The sequence below is a fragment of the Oikopleura dioica genome, chromosome 2 (assembly GCF_907165135.1).
Source record: "Oikopleura dioica chromosome 2, OKI2018_I68_1.0, whole genome shotgun sequence".
In the NCBI taxonomy this organism is placed as follows: domain Eukaryota; kingdom Metazoa; phylum Chordata; class Appendicularia; order Copelata; family Oikopleuridae; genus Oikopleura; species Oikopleura dioica.
In genome coordinates, this window is record NC_137292.1 from 10,923,597 (window position 1) to 10,934,646 (window position 11,050).

General features: G+C 39.7%; 4 protein-coding genes across 4 annotated transcripts; 2 read left to right on the plus strand and 2 right to left on the minus strand.

The window, feature by feature from the left end:
* Nucleotides 1-1,450: 1,450 nt before the first annotated feature.
* On the minus strand, nt 1,451-3,519 carry LOC145697279 (uncharacterized). Its single transcript, XM_081774465.1, has 4 exons — nt 3,290-3,519; nt 2,162-3,230; nt 1,966-2,066; nt 1,451-1,775 (listed from the first exon to the last, which is right to left on the minus strand). Exons 2-4 carry the CDS (start codon nt 3,222-3,224, stop codon nt 1,551-1,553), a joined length of 1,389 nt encoding a protein of 462 aa, XP_081630591.1. The 5' UTR covers nt 3,225-3,230; nt 3,290-3,519; the 3' UTR covers nt 1,451-1,550.
* On the minus strand, nt 3,517-4,506 carry LOC145697280 (uncharacterized). Its single transcript, XM_081774467.1, has 3 exons — nt 4,216-4,506; nt 3,758-4,126; nt 3,517-3,693 (listed from the first exon to the last, which is right to left on the minus strand). The coding sequence occupies exons 1-3, from the start codon at nt 4,501-4,503 to the stop codon at nt 3,517-3,519; spliced, it is 834 nt and encodes a 277-aa protein (XP_081630593.1). The 5' UTR covers nt 4,504-4,506.
* A 2,052-nt stretch (nt 4,507-6,558) lies between these two features.
* LOC145698232 (uncharacterized) lies at nt 6,559-7,035 on the plus strand. Its single transcript, XM_081775434.1, has 2 exons — nt 6,559-6,804; nt 6,847-7,035. The coding sequence occupies exons 1-2, from the start codon at nt 6,625-6,627 to the stop codon at nt 7,033-7,035; spliced, it is 369 nt and encodes a 122-aa protein (XP_081631560.1). The 5' UTR covers nt 6,559-6,624.
* A 1,514-nt stretch (nt 7,036-8,549) lies between these two features.
* On the plus strand, nt 8,550-11,039 carry LOC145698233 (uncharacterized). Its single transcript, XM_081775435.1, has 9 exons — nt 8,550-8,892; nt 8,931-9,215; nt 9,380-9,555; nt 9,599-9,669; nt 9,755-10,105; nt 10,150-10,308; nt 10,354-10,617; nt 10,689-10,934; nt 10,974-11,039. The coding sequence occupies exons 1-9, from the start codon at nt 8,577-8,579 to the stop codon at nt 11,023-11,025; spliced, it is 1,920 nt and encodes a 639-aa protein (XP_081631561.1). The 5' UTR covers nt 8,550-8,576; the 3' UTR covers nt 11,026-11,039.
* The last annotated feature ends 11 nt before the right edge of the window (nt 11,040-11,050 follow it).

Consider the following 11,050-nt stretch of genomic DNA (forward strand, 5'->3'; position numbering starts at 1 on the left):
AGATTCTAATGCGATCGACCTGAGTCTTTTTCTAAAGAAAAAATATAACGGAGATTTGAATAATTTGACTCTAAGACAACTAAATTCTTGTACGGGACGGTAGGAACATGATCGATAGAGATCAACTGGATGTTCGGCTGGTTAAGGAAGCAATACAATGGAAAACTGATGGGTACTATCCGGTGCAGAAAATAATCATATTCTTTTTTTTGCAAATTTTGGAAGCATCAATTCTTGCAGATGCGAGAAGGCTGCTAAATGATACGGAAAATAATCAGGGCGTCAGATAACAACTTGCTTGATTTTGGATTTGTCCTCCAGTACGTAAAAACGTTGATCCCCACGTGTCGCATTATCTTTGTTGCTGTTAGCTCAGAAAAATATGCTGATACGATCAGTTACTAAACCCGGGAAGATAAGGGCGCTAATTTAGATGGTTTTACGCTTGTTTGTCAAAATAGGCCTTTGAAAGCCATCTTGTTCATCTGAAAAACATTAAAAAGACGCGCCCACATCTTAGCTAAAAATATCTTCTTTGAAAAATAATAGTTAAACGATGTGATATCAATTATATACCGGAAAGCTCTTGAAATTGTTCATAATATCGAGACAATTTTAAAATATTGGATTACTTGGTAGATAACAATTTGGTTTTTACTTGAGAAATGACAAAAAAAAAACAATAATGATCTGATCATAATTGACAATTATCATTACTACTGGTATTGAGCATAATGACGCATAATTTATGCGCCTCTATCACTTCTCTCTAATTATATGTACAAATAATCCTCTTAGAATAAAGCTACATTAGATTATTGCACCTAGTCACTTTCGGTTATAATTTCTACTCCAACACGTCTTCAGCGCATTCCAAAAAATGCAAGTGAGAGTCCGTCGCTGACGTGGGAACGATGGTAAAGGTATTTAGTCAGAATTTGCAAATCCATGTTAGCCAAGAAACTTGGGGAGGGATTTTGTTTTCAGAAGAGAATCTGCTTTCAGACATAGATAAAGTCCGGCAATCTCACAATCGTAATTGTGCCAGTTTTTCATCAAGATATTATCTTTGAGAGAATATCTGACGAGTTAAATAGTCAGCCGAAAAGATAAGCCATGAACAATTTGTCTTGGAAATATGCGTCGCAAAGTGAGATTTATTTTTGGCAAAATTTACCTCATCCGTGCTTCTAAAATGTTCACGGATCAAAAAAGGAACAAGAGTTCCAAACAGAGCGTGGCGACTTTTGCTACCAAAAGCGAGCCTAGTCGATATTGTACCGACACGTGATCTTACACGTACAGTTTTTGCAAAAGAACAACGGCTGATGGTTTCACTAGGGACAAATATTATCCTATGTTTAGCCGAGTAAGAGGGATGACATGCGATTTGATCTGTAGGAGCTTTAGAAGCATGTCATTGGATTGAATGTGATGATAGAGATTTAAGTTTTTTGAATTATTATTTATTTACAGATTATTAAACAGAAATATGAACTGAACATTCTAAAAGATAGTCCATCGTCCTATCCTTTCTTCATCTTTTCAAGCTAGTAAATTCCAACTGCAGCAAAGAGCTCATTCTTCAGATTCATAACTTGCTCGCCAACAGCTCCAATTATATCTAGCAGACTAGATTCCAGCGCTTTATTTTCAGCTTCATTCTTTGCTTCGATCTCTCGCAGTCGCTTTTCCATAGCTGCAGAAGAGCCAGGTTCGATCTTTTGAGACAGTCCCTGGAGCATTACGAGCTGCATCATTCTGTTTTGCTTCGACTAAAATTCATTTGATTATTTTCAAGTTTTTCCGACTTTAAAGGGTACAAATTAAACTTATTTTCTTTTAGATGCTTCTAATGAGGGACACTTTGTATGAGTGCGTGTCGAATAGTTTGATGAATTCGATAGAGTAAATTGAATTTGTTGAAAACAAAAAACTTGTTTTGTTTCTTGATTTGGTGCGGACCTTTTTGTCTACATCTGACTCCAGGGCGGCGAGTTCATCTTCGAGATCATTGATATCATCAGCAAGTGCGAGATCAGCTGACTGCAAGTTTGTGATATCGTCTTTGAGATGGTAACAATTTTTCAATTATATAATGAAATCATGGAGGAGAATACTCGTCCAAAACGTTCTTTCTTAGAAATATTGTAACCCATTCCTTGGATATCATCAACAGCTCCATAGAGATAGTCGATAGCTGGATCCACGGTTGAAGTAGAAAATTGAGATGTACTTGTACTTGTTGTTGAAGTTGAAGTTGTTGATGTTGTCGTTGTAGTTGTAGTTGTTGTGGTTGTCGTAGTGGTGGTCGTAGTGGTAGTTGTTGTAGTTGTCGTTGTTGTCGTGGTTGTCGTAGTTGTCGTAGTTGTTGTTGTCGTGGTTGTCGTAGTGGTGGTAGTAGTGGTAGTTGTTGAAGTAGTGGTAGTGGTGGTAGTTGTCGTTGTTGTCGTGGTTGTCGTAGTAGTGGTAGTGGTGGTAGTTGTGGTAGTTGTCGCTGTGGTTGTTGTTGTGGTTGTCGTAGTGGTGGTAGAAGTAGTAGTGGTGGTAGAAGTAGTAGTGGTGGTAGTTGTCGTTGTTGTCGTAGTTGTCGTTGTAGTGGTAGTGGTGGTAGTTGTCGTGGTTGTTGTGGTTGTCGTGGTTGTCGTAGTTGTGGTTGTTGTCGTTGTAGTTGTTGTTGTGGTTGTCGTAGTGGTAGTTGTAGTTGATGTGGTCGTGGTTACTGATGTAAGAGACGTTGAGGAAGTCTGTGTGAGTGTTGATGAGAAAGGTGTAGAAATAATTGTTGAATTAGTGTTGCTTGTAGAATCTGAAACTGCATCCGTTACCAACATATTCAGACTCGTGGAAGATGAAGTCATATTTGTAGTTGACCCAAGATTAGCCCCAGTGTAGGTTGCGCTCAGATCTGTTGAAACAGAAGAGGTACTTCTTCGGCGACGACTAGATGATTGAGAAACTTCGGAGAAAGATACATCAAGTGCAACTGTGTAATCATCTCCTGCCACATCAAGAAGGTCTTGTTTAAAGACATCGAAAACAGATGCTTTTAATAATTTGTAAGCATCGGAGGATGTGTCGGCAAGGGCGGAATCCCAGGCAACAGACGGAGCCAGATCGAATGCGATGACAAAAGTTGTGCTGTAGTACAGATCGTGAGCAGTAGCGAGATCGAGTTGTGGGTTCAAATTGTTAATGTCACTTTCAAGTGCGCCTTCCATCATCAAAAGCTAAAATTATCATTTAATTTCCGTAAGTTTAACTGGATTGAAATTGATCTTTTACTCACGACAATTTTGAAATAGAGCTGTTCTGCGAAGTCTGTTTCGTAAATAAGAAGGTCATCGTAGAAGGTCAGGCTATCTAACCCCGTTTTTGTAGCTGTCACCAGAACGGTCGAAGTGGAATCGTCGAAAAATGAGCAGAGGGCGTAGCTGGAATCCAAAGTGGAGATAACATCAACTAGTGAATTAATGACATAATCCGAATCTTTAGCAGAAGTTGGGTCGACAATGTCTATCGGCAGGCTCCATTCAAGTCGGTATTCTTCGCCAAAAAGAACATCGTCGCATGTATCTGGCACCGGGGTAGTTGTTGTTGTAGTCGTCGTCGTGGTTGTAGGAATGACAACCGTTTCAACATCAGTCGTCGATGTTTCCGTTTTTCTTCGACAGTGACAGTTTCAACGGCGATCTAAGAAGATTTTTATAGATTTGATATAATTTCTACATTGAACGTGCAATCAACAAAGACTCACCCAATTTACAACAGGGTCTTCGCCAGTTTGATCCTGGACAATGGTAACTATCTCGGGTGATGCGTCTTCAAGAATATCTGCAATCATTGCAACGTCTTCAGCTTCAGTGTTGTCAATCGTTCCAGTTGCAGTAGCCTCATCAACTGTTTCAGTAATACTCATTGTGACCTCTGCAACCCAGGATGTCTGAGATGTAGATCGTCTGCGTCGTGACGTCGATTCGAGGACGCATAAGACAGATTCAATAACTGCATTTGGAGACGCGTTAAGAATAGCCTGCTCGACAGTATTCGCACAGTCATCTGCTGAGAGGGTATCAGGGAGAGCGACGGACATTTCTGCAGTTGCTTGTCTGACAATAACATCGACCTAAAGAACAACAAATTTGAAGTGGCTCCTTTTAGATTTAAGATATTATTTTTACCAGAGTTATGAAATCAAGCTTTTTAGTTAGTTACCTCGCAATCAATATCGGCTTCCCAGGTGCATCCTCCAGGCTTTGCTATAAGGATAGAGCCCCATTGTTCCAAGCAGCTGCATGTGAGAGTGACTGTATCTTTGCAAGTAGCGGTGCATGTGTCCCCATCTTGGAAAGCATTGCCAGTGCAGGTGTTAGAAGTGGCATCGTTGTAGATGATATTTGTCTCGCACCAAGGCTCTGTTGTTTTAAAGTGAGTTTGAAGACTAGTTGAGCCCAAGCCAAAGACTGTTCTCTGAATTGCTAGTAACGGAAGAAAAATCTTCATTTTCTTTTTCTCGGAAAAGATATTTAAATTTTGATCAGCTGCGATTTAAATACGCAGCGCGATGTGGCGCTGTTGCTATTTTTATTTGGTGCTCGGTGGTGCAGAGTATGCTGCTTGTGTAGATTTGCGCATGGATGATTTCAGCGATATTCGCGCCGGATGGAATTTCGCGAATGTCGGCACTTATTTTCTAAGAAAATACCACTCGGCTGTTGACATAATAAGGGGTCATTTTCTGGGAAATTTAAGAGCAAAGTATTCTTATGCAACAGAAATCTTTTCAGTTTAGAATGTCATGTTTTGAATTATTTCTATGAAAATGATAATAGTATAAACTATTACAGTATTATACTGTAGCCTTCAGTCTGTAGGATCTCTAGCAGTATTAGTAATACTGTATTACTGTAGTTGACATCGGTTTAGAATCTTAATTTATAGGAGCGCTTATTTTGCGAATTAGTCTTTTCTTTGGTCAATAACGGAGACCCCCACCCCTGAATAATTCCAATAGAACTTTAGCTTCTGGATAATATTTCTGCTATTTTATGCAATAGAGAGTCTCTTTTAGCGATTCTATGAGAAAAATCAATCATTAACCCATGAATATACCCTTAAAATTGATGAGAGGCTGAAGGTAGGGCTAATCGTATAAGAGGAAGGTGTGCGAAAAATTTAGAACGGAAGCAAATTGAAACATATGTGTCTCCACTTTTATTGGAAAGCATGAAAAGATGTTTATCCGCTACAAATTTCGAGAATTGAACTCTTGTAAACTCGGGAGTACCATACGCGGCATCATAAACTGCGGCAGATATGAATCTTTAACCGACAATCACCAGAAAGAAAACGACTGTAAAATAATGGTTGTTATGGAATATTAACAGTTTGAAAAATTTCCCGACGAAATGCCTAATCCTTCTGTCAGATGATAAGCTGATCTGCTTGACTGCTTGAGCACCGTGTTTCCCCATCCTACTTGCGGCGGATCGAATCTCAGAAAGGCCATTTGCTTAGGTGTATATTTTCTTGGCGCGTTCATGCATAAATTTCGCGAAAAAAACTGCTAATTCTAAGTACCACCTGCCTTGACGAATGATCTGAATGAATTATTAAGAAAGTAACAAAGGGGGTTAACCGGTTCTTTAACTTTATTATCAAACCTTCATGAAAAGAAATCGTGGAAATAGAATCGGAAGCGATCATTTTACTGTCGAACGCGGATTAATAATTTTCCGCGAATCCATCAGCGCTGAAAGAAGTTCTGCTTGGCTAGCTGCTATTTTGAAAGTATTTTCTATCAGAGTCGGATGACTATTTTGCCAATTATTCTTCGAATTGGGTATCAAACAAATCGATTCAACTTTTTACGGTCTTCTGACTTTTCGAAGAATTTTTTCTTAGACTTCGAGTCAATATCCAAATAAGCTTGATTAAGTTGGTCACATTCCAGAGCCGTTCGAACATTTGTGCAAATTAATGCCGATCTACCGGGTTCTTTGTCTATTGTTTGACTCGGCGGATACGTTCTTTTGACTTCTTACTTCTGTATTTATCCATCTGAAAACATTTTATGACGATCTTCGCGTCTTCTTTAAGAATTAAACTAATCGGATTAGGAAAGTCGAAGTGGAATTTATTGAACCAAGCGTAATTATAAACGCATTTATTGAAAAAATAAATGCAGAAAGTTTCTGTTTCATATATAATTTACTCAGTATTCTTTTGTCGGTCAGTTTGCTCAAGTATATTTATGAAGGAATATAAATTATAAATGCGATTGAAACACTGACACTTACTTTATGGTGCATATCGGAATAATAAACGGACGTAAACTGAAACATTTTTCTTTTCAAGAAAAGGCGAGATCAACTTTAATTCCAGAGAGCGCCAGGAAAGGACGTTTTTTCGCATTGTTCTTCAGCATGATTGTTTCAATGATGGGTGGAACATTTCAATTGTGCGCTCTCTCTCTGTCTCAATTCAGGCACACCGTTCTCAAACACAGATCATCATACGTACAAATCATAATTTTTTCTTTTTTCAGAGATCAAATGTCAGAGAGAAATAAATTTATAATGAGGAAAATATAGAAGATATCTTAATCTCAATTGCACTGAAAGAATGGCAGCTTACTGCCCTGCTGGATGCTATTGCGCAGGACAAGGAAGCGAATGCCCCCTGTTCACGGGGAATTTTAACAACTGGTGTGGCGCCTCTTGCAGCTGTCCACAGGGACATTACTGCGAGTTCAACGACTTTCCAAGACCCTGCACACTTGGTTACTATACTGAGTGCCCCACGGTAAGATTGAACTTCGACGAAAAATACTCATACGGAAAAAAGGTTAGCGGAACACCAGGCGCCAAGTCAATGGAAGACTGTCTCCCGTGTCCAGCCGGAACAGCTGTGAATCTGGCAACCCCTGGATACGCAGGGCCGGAAAATTGCGCAGACTGTCAGCCCGGCAGCTATAGGAAAATGGACGGAAACTATATTTATGATGCGGGAAACACCTTTTGCTTTATATGCTAAATTCCTAACATATTTTCGTCATGGACCGGCATCAATATTTCCTAATAAAGAACACTGTTTTAAGAAAATATAACAAGAATGATATTTATTTGTAGACTAGACTAAACTGAAATATCCGATATTCTGAGAAACTCTTATAATATAAAAGCACGAGAAAACACGATAATCCCTTAGATACACAAGATAAAAAAGTTTTGGAATCAATTTCTCAGCGCTATTGATAGTTTTTCGTCCGTGACAAAGCCCTAATGAAGGAGCCACTTCCTGTCGACCCTGTGATGCTGGCTATTATTGTCCGAACGCGAAAATGACTGCCAAATTAAATTGTCCTGAAGGTACAGTAATGCTTGATTTTTTTTCATAAAACGAGCTGATTCCAGGATATTACTGCCCTCTGTCGTCAATTGCGCCAATTAAATGTCTGGAATCTCAATCATGTCCGTCGAATTCCGCTGCTCCTGATGTCTGCTCTCCTGGTTTTGTCTGTAATTCCGGTGGTTCTTTTCCATGTCCTGAAGGATCTTATTGTCCTGGTGGCTCTTTGTTTCCGATAATTTGCCCGGCAGGTTCTTACTGTCCCTCGCAGAGCGCAGAGCCTCTTCCCTGTCCAGAAGATACTTTTTCCGACAAACTTGGACTGATAAGTCCATTTCAATGCGAGCCGTGTCCTCATGGTTTCGTCTGTCCTCCTGGATCTACAAAGTACTACCGTACAGGCTTGACCAAAGGTGAATTAACGGCGTCTATTCTGGTTCCGATTCTTGGCATAATTATTGTTCTCCTCGTCGGTTATTTCTGCTGTTGCCGAAACAAGAAGAAAGCAAAAAATAATGAATTGAAAAAAAGGCAAACATATAAAGAAGAAATTTCTCATCCAGTCAAATCGATGCAACCAGTTTCAATATCTAAGACGAGATATATAAGTTCCTCAGCCTCTTCTTCATCAACCGACTTCCCTCCACTCCCTCGCACCGTTGTTGAAGCTCAAGAGTCCTTTGACAAGACGGAAAAGGAATATGCTCAGCGATTCGCTCCGGAACATACGTACTCAAATATTTCTGGCCCGAAAGACATTGCGATTTCAATAGAAGCGCCAATAGTTGCTGTCAGTGCTCTGGAACATACAGAAGAGATTCAAATGCCAACGGATTCAAAATGGCAAACTTCTTCTAGCTCCAGTGACTCAGAATCGGGTTCCAAAAAAGTAAAGAAGAAAAAGAAAATCAAACGAAAGAGTTCATCAAGTGGGTCTGAGCCATCAGGAATGAAACCGTTTTCGTATATAAATCCACAGAAAACAATTAAACGAAGAACACTTAGCAAGCATGCTTCTCAACGACGAGGGGTGGAAAATAAAGCGTATGTTTCGTATTCAAGGATTGGATTGAAATTGCAGTAATTTTGTCAATCGTAGTATTATCAAAGGATAAAAAATATATTCTCATATTTGATAAGGAAATCACTTTTCCATGTCTCGCCACTTAAACATGAAAAATCATCCAAAATAAAGCAGCTCAGAGGAAGAACGAGAAGATCACGAGATGAAAAGTCTGCCAGCATCAAGGATAAACTTGGAGCTGAGAACAGCGGAATCAAAAATTGACAAAGCTCCGATCACGTTGCCAGTCTCATGGGTCGAATCGTCAAGTTCATCATCGTCATCTACGCCAACAACACCTAGAGCAAAGCTAGAAGAAGGAAATGTTATTGCAGATGCATTAGCAGATATCACGGTGAAAACGCCAAATATAGGTCTGGAATGGGAGTCACCAGCTGTCGTTTGTGAGACACACAATCAGGCGTCAGCTCCAGATGGAGACATAGACGACAACAGCTCAAAAATGCTGATTCATACCGGTATGTAAAATGCAGCTTGTTCTTTCACACATTTTTAGCTGTAACAACAACATACAGCAAGGCAACTACAGCAAAACCTGGTTCAACCTCACGTTCGAGCAGATCGACAATATCAAAAACTTCTTCTTCTTCTTCAGCTTCAGAGGAAAATATTCCATCTAAAGCGGCGTCATGCTCATCATCATCATCATCTGTTGCTCCGAAGCGTACTCGACCAGCTAAAGAAAGCTCTTTCAACCTCGGTGGCATTAGGGACGGAATCCAAGGAATTGGTGACGCGATTGACCGTCTGCGTCGACGTGTGCGAGGTGGAAAGCGCACAGGTGAGAACCGGCTTCCTTTTTACTCTAAATAGGATACAGTTGGGCGGGCCACCTTGGGCGCATCAGGAGAAAATAGATGTTCTCTAATATATATTGTACTTCTACGGTAGAAATTCTACTACAGTATTTACAAAGAAAAAAGACCATGATAAAACTCATTTAAGACACCTCAGATTACGAAGACGACAATAAAATCGAAAAAAATGAAAACGAAAAAGTTCCAACATCATCGTCATCATCTTCTACAACTCTATCAAGACCAAGCTCATGTGATGCCCGGAAACCACACAATACTGTTCCCAATCTGCAAGATACTCCTTTCAAAATGATTTCGCTTCAGGTAAAGAAACTATTTTTTACTCCTAACATAAAAGCGTTCTCAGGAAGCCGCGAAAAAAGCAATAATTTCACCAAGGTCTCAAGCGATGTTAGACTCAATAGAAAGAAATCTTAGGTAAATTCATTCTCTATATTTTCAGAATCAAATCGATATACCGCGATAGGCTATCGCCGATAGCATTTAAGATGGAAATTTATAGTGACACTAGCGAATCAATATCCGGTACGAATGCCGACATAAGTGGTGATACGAGGACATCTGCTATCTTAGTTACGTCAAATTCGTCATTAAAAGATGATCATAACGAGGTTATCGAATCCCATGATGTCTTCGTCTCCGCGACTTCTCCTGAAAAATTTCGAAACCCCCGGAACGTCAAAAATGATTCTGAAACTCCCGGAGAAACAAAATCATCATCCAGCTTGAGCTCTTCCAGTTCATCAAGTGATTCTTCCTGTGACGAACGAATTGATCATTTTCAAGCCTCCAAATTTATGGAAAACAATGATAAATCTCCTCCAAAAAAGATGACAGATGCGCTTATATCAAGGTAAGTCTATGTAAAAATGTCTGTATTTTTCTCGTGCTTTTAAGATGGACTTCCCAGAGTTCTATATCGATGTCGGACACGGCATCTGAAATACACAGATCGAACGACGCCATAAATGATGTTCTCAAGCGCTGGAGCAGACCAAATTCAGTATCAGAAAGAGTGGAAGAAAAAAACGTCACGAAGATTGAAGAACCTAAGACGTTTATTATAGGAAATAAAAAAATAGTCTAACAGATATAACTTAGTGACAAAATCCCGCTTGACAAAACGAACAGTCTTAATTACACTGCGAATTGGAGTGTACCTCGCCGTTTCAAATACTTTACGGGAACGATCAACTCTGATACAACTTCTGAACTTGATTTGAATGACGATGACGATAAATTGACTAGTACAATGAAGCCTTACTTGGTTCAAACTGCCCGATCGAGATCTACATCATCAGTTTCCTCCTCATCCATCAGCCTTTCAAATTTTCCGGAAAACCCAAGCCGCGTTAAAAGTATCCGGTACGTTATTTGACGAATACCCAGACAAAATCGCTGGAAATTTGTCGCTAAATAAACTGTTTGAATCCTAGATCCTCAAGTGAAGATACCTTGGTGGCAGAGAAGGATGACGTAGAGGAGACGAATGACATCCAACTGTGGGAGGATATCCTTGCAGAACCAGCCCTCGAGTTGATACGAATTCCGAAATACGATCCGGATAAAGTTGAATATGTACGAGACATCATCAGAAAACACAATCACATTCCCTCAACACAAAGCTCAGTGCGCTACGATAAAACAACTACTGAAACCTCATCTAGCAGCTCAAGCTCAAGGTACCCTTCTAAATTCTCTTCTCCTCTAACCTTATTCAGCTCTAGCAGCTCAGAAGACGATAAACTGCGAAAAATTGATATGTTTTTATAAAGCAAGCAGATGACAAATAATGTGT

What these genes read in the sequence shown, in the direction of transcription:
- LOC145697279 (XM_081774465.1), bottom strand. Translation starts at nt 3,224, where the DNA reads ATGATGGAAGGCGCACTTGAAAGTGACATTAACAATTTGAACCCACAA. An exon ending in AGCTGTTGATGATATCCAAG is followed by an intron (nt 2,067 to 2,161) that starts GAATGGGTTACA and finishes ACCATCTCAAAG; the next exon opens with ACGATATCACAAACTTGCAG. An exon ending in AGTCAGATGTAGACAAAAAG is followed by an intron (nt 1,776 to 1,965) that starts GTCCGCACCAAA and finishes AATGAATTTTAG; the next exon opens with TCGAAGCAAAACAGAATGAT.
- LOC145697280 (XM_081774467.1), bottom strand. Translation starts at nt 4,503, where the DNA reads ATGAAGATTTTTCTTCCGTTACTAGCAATTCAGAGAACAGTCTTTGGC. An exon ending in AAGCCGATATTGATTGCGAG is followed by an intron (nt 4,127 to 4,215) that starts GTAACTAACTAA and finishes GTTGTTCTTTAG; the next exon opens with GTCGATGTTATTGTCAGACA. An exon ending in AAGACCCTGTTGTAAATTGG is followed by an intron (nt 3,694 to 3,757) that starts GTGAGTCTTTGT and finishes AAATCTTCTTAG; the next exon opens with ATCGCCGTTGAAACTGTCAC.
- LOC145698232 (XM_081775434.1), top strand. Translation starts at nt 6,625, where the DNA reads ATGGCAGCTTACTGCCCTGCTGGATGCTATTGCGCAGGACAAGGAAGC. An exon ending in ACTATACTGAGTGCCCCACG is followed by an intron (nt 6,805 to 6,846) that starts GTAAGATTGAAC and finishes TACGGAAAAAAG; the next exon opens with GTTAGCGGAACACCAGGCGC.
- LOC145698233 (XM_081775435.1), top strand. Translation starts at nt 8,577, where the DNA reads ATGAAAAGTCTGCCAGCATCAAGGATAAACTTGGAGCTGAGAACAGCG. An exon ending in ACAGATGCGCTTATATCAAG is followed by an intron (nt 10,106 to 10,149) that starts GTAAGTCTATGT and finishes CGTGCTTTTAAG; the next exon opens with ATGGACTTCCCAGAGTTCTA. An exon ending in TCTAGCAGCTCAAGCTCAAG is followed by an intron (nt 10,935 to 10,973) that starts GTACCCTTCTAA and finishes AACCTTATTCAG; the next exon opens with CTCTAGCAGCTCAGAAGACG.